This window comes from Anarrhichthys ocellatus, unplaced genomic scaffold (assembly GCF_004355925.1).
Source record: "Anarrhichthys ocellatus isolate YVR2014 unplaced genomic scaffold, GSC_Weel_1.0 scaffold1356, whole genome shotgun sequence".
Classification (NCBI taxonomy): Eukaryota; Metazoa; Chordata; class Actinopteri; order Perciformes; family Anarhichadidae; genus Anarrhichthys; species Anarrhichthys ocellatus.
In genome coordinates, this window is record NW_022281330.1 from 893 (window position 1) to 8,882 (window position 7,990).

Here is a 7,990-nt window from a genome sequence, read left to right on the forward strand (position 1 = left end):
CCACCTGCTCATGTATTAATTATTGATTATTGCAGCATTAATAAATGACTCAGTGACGTCAACAATAATAATTATTGGCATCATAAACCTGTCGTTTTGGTGAAACATGTCTTCATATAAGAGGAGAACACGTTGAAGCAGACTCCATTTAAAAGAATTACTCAAAACATCAGAAAATTAATCTGCAACTATTCTGTCGGTAGATTAATTGTTTCAGATGTTTTTTAAGACAAAATGATGAAATATAATCTGATTCCAGCTTCTCAAATAGGACGAAAATGAAACATTAGTCAGAAACAAGTAAACATTTGTATCAATCATTTTAAATATGAATTGAGAAAATCAGCTCCAGATGATAATCATCATTATTTGAAGCCTTCAATAGAAGAACATGTTTCTCTAATAGTTTTTAATTTTGAGACACAATATTATTTTGAGAGTAAAGTTAGTTTAAAGGTAGTTATTATCTATATATCTATACATCATAGATCAATGACCTGGACATATTGTTGAACTTGTTTATCTATATATTCTATATTGATCTTTTCCTCCGCATGTTTCTGCTCAGTTGAATAATAATAATAATGATAATAATATTTAATGTCGCTGCAGTGACAAACTCTCACCAGCAGGTGGAGCTGAACCTCCTGTTTCATTAGTAATCAACGTTTCTTCTCTAATAAATCTCACGTTGTTTCTCACCAACAACGATCTCTAATAAAAATAGAAATACTTATTGAATGGCAGATTTTTTTCACTTTAGTTTTTAGTAAAATAAGTCATGTGTTCAGGTGCAGAAGGAGTTTTTCGGTACTTACAGGTCATCAGATGCAGAGCGCTGCAGACGAGCAGGAAGAGAGGAGCAGAGAGAGGAGAGGAGGAGGAGGAGGAGTCCTGCAGCTGGGTCTCCTGAGGAGCTTCAGAGTCCACGTCTTTACACTTCAGACTGTACACACACACACACACACACACAGACACACAGACACAGACACACATCAGAATCTATTGTCTCAGATGTGCAGACTGGTTCTAGTCTCTTCTATTGAACTCTTCCCATCGTACGAGACTGACTGACGACGTTACAGCGACTCTTAAAGAAGCGCATCATTTAAACATCAGTGTGAGTCCCAGCTAGTGCTACAGGTGAACACACAGCTGAGGCGTGTCAGACTGAGCTCACGTGGCTCTAACTTAATGGATGCGTGACTTCAGTGAGACCAGAGAGGCGGATGTGGACTCACAGCTGTTTGTGCAGGTACTGCTGCCTGGACTCACAGGCCCTGGTCTGGCTCTCAGCAGCAGCTCTGAGGCTGGAGCAGGACTCGGTCAGGTGACCCGCCTCGGTCAGGTTCTGCTGCAGGGCCTCCATGTGCTCTGAGAGGAACACAACCAGCGGCACAGTGTCAACATTAAAACATCTTCCTATCTGACAACAAACACAACGTCATTTATTTATTGTAATTTCGTGTTTTTTAAATCTTTAAAATCCTTCAGATCTGAGTCCTGGTCTCTGTGGCCCCCTGTGGTCAGACTATGTAACTGCAGCTGGGTTTGAACTACAGTTCCCAGAATTCAGTTGGAACGCAATCAGATGAATTATGAATTAGTTTCCTCTTCAAACAAACATCTATATTAATATGAATATGTTCAATTCAACATTATGTGTTTTGATGTTTGATTTATTTGTAATTATATTCACGTTATGAACTAAAGGACAGATGATGTTTTTATTAATAACATGTTATAGAAATATTTAGACTTTGCTCTGGTTTCCTGACTCCACTTCAAGCTTTTACTCTGATAGGACATGCATCACTTCCTGCCCATGAGATGTGACTGAAAGCCTCTGCAGCATCCTGAGTGAGCGGCCTGATGGAGAACATCACCTCATCAGCACCGACGTCACTGAGACCAGCCGCCAGCTCTCATCTTCCTCTACTTCAGCTTGTTTTGTGATTCTGGATCTGATCCAGAACCAAGACCTGATCCAGAATCAGGTTCTGGACCTGATCCTGGATCAGATCCAGAACCTGGTCCTGGATCTGATCTCTAGGATCTGACACAGTGAGAAGTGAAATAACATTTTGTTCGTGTTTTCTGTCTTCTATAAATCTCGTTTATTTCTTTTAGACAGTTTATCAGCAGTGAAATATAACGAAGTACATTTATACAAGTACTGAGCTTTAAGTACACCTTAGAGGTACAGTACAGTACTGGAGGTACTTCTCCTCTACTACATCTCATCATTTTATTCAGTAAAACATTAAAACAATACAAATACTACTAACAGAATATACAAGTTGTTACAATGAATATATATAAATCAGGAATAAAACTCCATTAATACATTTAAATGGAGACATTCTGCATAAGGAGTACTATATATATATATATATATTAATGTTAATATTTGTGTATAATGTGAAGCAGCTACAACTTACTTTCATTGAGTAAAATAACAAATACACTTTGTATTTGTACTCTGTGGTACTAGTACACAGTACAGGCTGTGAGTACCTGAAGTAAAGGAGCTGAATATATGAATGTGTATTTATATATAATATATATCAATGTGTGACTCTCTTGTTCCACACTGAGTGACGTTGATCACAAACACAATGCTTCTCTCATATCTGCTTCTTACAGGATTCCATCGTTTCCCTCCGTCTATTCACAGCAGGAAGTCTCATTAACCTCTTTCCTCACTTCCCATCATGCACCTGTTCCTGCTCTGTTGTTCTTTGCTGTGACTTCATCACCAATCGTATCAGAGTTCAAACATGAAGCTGAAAACCTTAAATAAAGATTAGATAAAGAAAATATGTTTACTGATATACTTTATTCATTCATTCTTTCCGTGTAGATTTGATTTCCTTCATTATTGAATGTTACTGTACTGCAGTGTGTTTCCTGTTTACAGATGTGTGGCTTCTGTCTGATAATTAAAGGACTCTTTCTCTCTCAGAGTTGTTTTTCCTTTGCTGTTTTTAAACTGACCAATGGGGTGTGTTTATTTACTGTGACTCACAGGTCGCCATGCTGACGGAGGTTTTCCTACCTTCCTGCAGAGCGATCTGAGCCGTGAGGTTGACCTCCGTCTGACGGAGCTGCTGCACGCTCTCCAGCAGCACGGTGATGTTCCCGTTCAGGACCGCCTGCAGCACCACAGAAGGAGAAGATCACGTTTCATCACAGACAACATCTCTGTGTTTTAATGCAGCTTCTAGTCTGTAACATGACAACATGTGAGCTCTGTCATTGGTTTATAAATGTTACCTCGAAACAAAGTCGAAAAAAAGTCGGAAACAAAGCCGAAACAACACCGAAACAACGTTGGAACAAAGTCGGAACAAAGTCGAAACAACGTCGGAACAACGTCGAAACAACGTCGGAACAAAGTCGGAACAAAGTCGAAACAACGTCGGAACAACGTCGGAACAAAGTCGGAACAAAGTCGAAACAGTCGAAACAACGTCGGAACAAAGTCGAAACAACGTCGAAACAACGTCGGAACAACGTCGGAACAACGTCGGAACAACGTCGGAAAAAAGTCGAAACAACGTCGGAACAACGTCGGAACAAAGTCGGAACAAAGTCGAAACAACGTCGAAACAACGTCGAAACAAAGTCGAAACAACGTCGGAACAACGTCGGAACAACGTCGGAACAACGTCGGAACAAAGTCGAAACAACGTCGGAACAAAGTCGGAACAAAGTCGGAACAAAGTCGAAACAACGTCGAAACAACGTCGAAACAATAAAAAAAAGTTCATATTACCAACATATGTTCCCACTGATCATATGTTCCCACTGATCGTCTACTCCTCATATCTAAAAGTGACTTCAGTAACAGAAATGTGTGACCGGCTTCATGAGATTATTTTGCACCTGGACTCAAAGAACAGAGTTGAGATTAAAGTCATGTGTGTGTGAGTCTAACTTTAGATCTGGGTCACGGTCTCAGTCTCAGGGTTTAGTCCCATCATCACCAAGTCTGCTTTAAAGCATTTTTATGTACTATTATTTCTTTAAATTCTCATCATCATGTAGTACTGCAGCTTTCCTTTGGTGCATTCAAGATGTCACAACATCTAATAACTGAGAGGCTGCTCTTAAAACTAAACATCTTTAACAACAAACAACCAGATTCAAGATCCCTCAACTCTGCCGAGATTTGTCAGACCAGACCAAAACCAAACAGACCAGTCCAGTCCAGTACAGTCCGGACCAGACTGTGCCAGGCTGCTGTCTACCCTCAGGGTTCAGGTGGGGATTGAAAGCAGGACGTCTGCGTCCGCTGACTCGATGCTGAGAACGGATTTTATAAACATTCCTTTTGTTGAACGCAGAAGTTAAAGTTAGACCAGCTCTTTAAACAAAGTCCAGCTCTTAAAGGAACAGTACAAACAAATGTCTTCACCCTGAGAGAATTTTAATCCCATGAACATTGTTACACTGAGTACTCATACTGTGTACTCACACTGTGTACTAACACTGCATACTAACACTGCGTACTAACACTGCATACTCATACTGCGTACTCACACTGCGTACTAACTGCATACTTACATTGCCTACTAACACTGCATACTCATACTGCGCACTCACACTGCATACTCACACTGTATACTCACACTGCATACTCACGGTCAGGCTCCTACTTATGTAGCTGATCTACTTCACCCATATTCATCCGCCCGCACTCTCAGGTCAAACGCTCTAGGTCTTCTGTCAGTCCCACGCACACGATTTAAGACCTGTGGTGACAGAGCCTTTGAGGCAGTGGCGCCGAGGCTCTGGAATGCTCTGCCTGCAACTCTAAGCCTCGCAGATACTGTGAATACTTTTAAAAACAGCTCAAAACCCACCTTTTTAGGCTGCCGTTTGAGTAAAAACCCTTGTCCTAGACCTGCTCTTAAAATGTTTTAATTTTTATTATTTGATTTTTTGTTTTTTATTTGATTTTTCTCTGTGTATGTAATTTATTGACCCTAGGGTCACATTGTGTTTTTTATGCTTTTAAATTTCTTTAAAGCGCTCTATAAATAAATTTCATTCATTCATTCATTCATACTCACACTGCGTACTAACACTGCATACTCACACTGCACAATCACACTGCACACTCATACTGTGTACTAACACTGCATACTAATACTGCATACTCATACTGCATACTAATACTGCATACTCATACTGTGTACTAACACTGCATACTTACAGTGCATACTCACAGTGCATACTCACACTGCATACTCATACGGCGCACTCACACTGCATACTAATACTGCATACTCATACTGCACACTCACACTGCATACTCACACTGCATACTCATACTGCACACTCACACTGCATACTAATAATGCATACTTACACTGCATACTCACACTGCGTACTCACACTGCATACTCACACTGCACAACCACACTACGCACTCACACTGCGTACTAACACTGCATACTCATACTGTGGACTCACACTGCATACTCACACTGCGCACTCACACTGCGTACTAACACTGCGTACTAACACTGCATACTCATACTGTGGACTCACACTGCACACTCACACTGCACACTCACACTGCATACTAACACTGCATACTAATACTGCATACTCACTGCGTACTCACACTGCGTACTCATACTGCGCACTTACACTGCATACTCATATTGCGTACTTACAGTGTGTATTCACACTGCGTACCATTGCGTACTTACAGTGTTTACTCACACTGCGTACCATTACGTAGTTACACTATGTACTAACGCTACATACTCACAGTGTGCTAATAATGCTAATGTACAACATCATCATCATCAAACTTCTGTCTGTTTGATTTTATAAAATAAATGTGTCTGTTTTGTCTCTGTGAACCTTTACAAACGTCTTAAAGGAACTGACTCAAGGACTCATGATACATCCTGAACAACCTCCAGGACCTCCTGAAGAATCAAGAACCAATGTCATCAAGGACATCTAGAACTTTCTCAAGAACCAAGGTGTCCTTTGGAAATCCTCAAAGGCTCTAGAGCTTCACTAGAAACCTTTGACCTCAGAAACATCCTCAAGGAACCGCTACAACCATATAAAGGCTGCCACCTCTCTCCTCACAGGTTTCTATGGATCCTGGTTTTATCTGGACCCTGGTCCTGCTGACAGCCACTGCTACTATCATTGTTATTATTAGTCACATTACTGTTAATATTACCGATACATTACTTCTTTTATTAACATTGTTATTCTGCTATTATTATTAGTAGTCGTAATGTTACCATCATTATTCTACTTACTACTCTCATGATATGAATCATTTATGTCATATGTATTGAATGTGTTGTAACTCTGTGATGTTGTTCATTCTGTACACATGACATCTAAAAAGGTTTTTGGGGAGTTTTTCCTTCACTGATGTGAGGGTCAAAGGACAGATTGAGGCTTTACAAAACAAACTGAATTGAAATACTAAAGATTATCTGTGCTGGTGTCACTTCCTTCATGTCAATATTTCACCACACGTCTTTTTAAATGATTTATTATATTTTAATGAATTGAACTTGAACTAATTTTCCACTGTGAACTTTCTACACTCTGAAAACAGACTTTTGTTTCACTCTGAAGTCTTTTGGGGATTTTTCTCACTGCTGATTTGAGTCCAAACAAACAGGAAGTGATGCAACAGGAAGCAGCGGTGAGCTGAACGTGTTACTGCGTCGGTGTTTGCATCCACAGACTAAGTGTGAAATAGTCTCCGACCTCTCACACCGCTGTTTTTACTGTTTACTTCGTTTACTAAAACTACGACTAGAGATGTTCGTCAACAACCTTACTCTCCGTGATCGAGATGAGAAGACGTCATCGAACTGGGACGATCAACACACACATGTGCAAACATCTGGTGATGAGGTTTTAGACCCGTCATTATTATATATATTATATTATATATATATATATATTTATTAACTGAGCAATAGATCAATCGTATAGCGGTCATCTGCACTTTAACACATAATGTACGTTTTTAGGTTAGTAAGGAGGGAAGGAAGGAAAGGAAGGGAGGAAGGAAGGAAAGGAAGGGAGGAAAGGTAAGTAGGCCGTCCTTATGAGGGAAAATATTCACCACCATTCAAAGGAGAAACATGTGACCTCCAATGACAGACGCACTAACAAACATTCAAATAATCAAAGTTAACAAGTTAGAAGACTAAACAACATGAGAACAAACTGATAGAAGATCAATAGAGATCAATAGAGATCAATATAGATCAAGAGAGATCAAGAGAGATCAATAGAGATCAAGAGAGATCAATAGAGATCAATAGAGATCAAGAGAGATCAATAGAGATCAATAGAGATCAAGAGAGATCAATACCAGCTGACCAACGTGGAAGAAGTGAATCCACTCCCTCTAAATATCACAGGACACCTGCAAATATCACAAGTGTTTCACAGTTTCACAGCTGAAGAGCAGCTCCGCTGTCATTAAGAGGTTAGAAATACTCATGTCTGAGGTCACGTGATCAGCAGCTGGATGTTCAGGTGGATTCAATCAGTGAGCATTGTTGAAGCATCAGGTGGAAGCAGTTACAGAGTTCACGTATGAGGCTTTTATTTTGTAGGAATGCAGCAGTACAGAAAACACAAGCTCACCAGAGTTATCACCTGAATCTGTCTAACAGCTTGAAGCTGAAGACAGGAAGCTGAAGACAGGATGCTGTCAGGAGCCACAAAGAAGTGAGTCAACTTCCTGCTGATTTGAAGATGATAAACTCACAAACTGCATGAATTCAACTTCTATTATTAAAGTCATGTCTGTAGTACCGGGTACTCTGAACTCTACCTGTTCAGGTACTCTGTTCTCTACCTGTTCAGGTACTCTGTTCTCTACCTGCTCAGGTACTCTGTTCACTACCTGCTCAGGTACTCTGTTCACTACCTGTTCAGGTACTCTGTTCTCTACCTGCTCAGGTACTCTGTTCTCTACCTG

The 7,990-nt window shown here is 40.2% G+C and overlaps 1 protein-coding gene across 1 annotated transcript in view; it reads right to left on the reverse strand.

Annotated features, from left to right (window-relative positions):
* Positions 1-265: 265 nt before the first annotated feature.
* Positions 266-7,990, reverse strand: part of LOC116377523 (uncharacterized) — a 10,038-nt gene continuing 2,313 nt past the window's right edge. The window contains exons 2-4 of the mRNA XM_031839171.1: positions 3,059-3,155; positions 1,242-1,374; positions 266-946 (exon numbers count right to left, since the gene is read on the reverse strand). Coding sequence (XP_031695031.1) covers positions 760-946; positions 1,242-1,374; positions 3,059-3,155 — 417 coding nt within the window. The 3' untranslated portion in view covers positions 266-759. The remainder of the gene's footprint in view (positions 947-1,241; positions 1,375-3,058; positions 3,156-7,990) is intronic.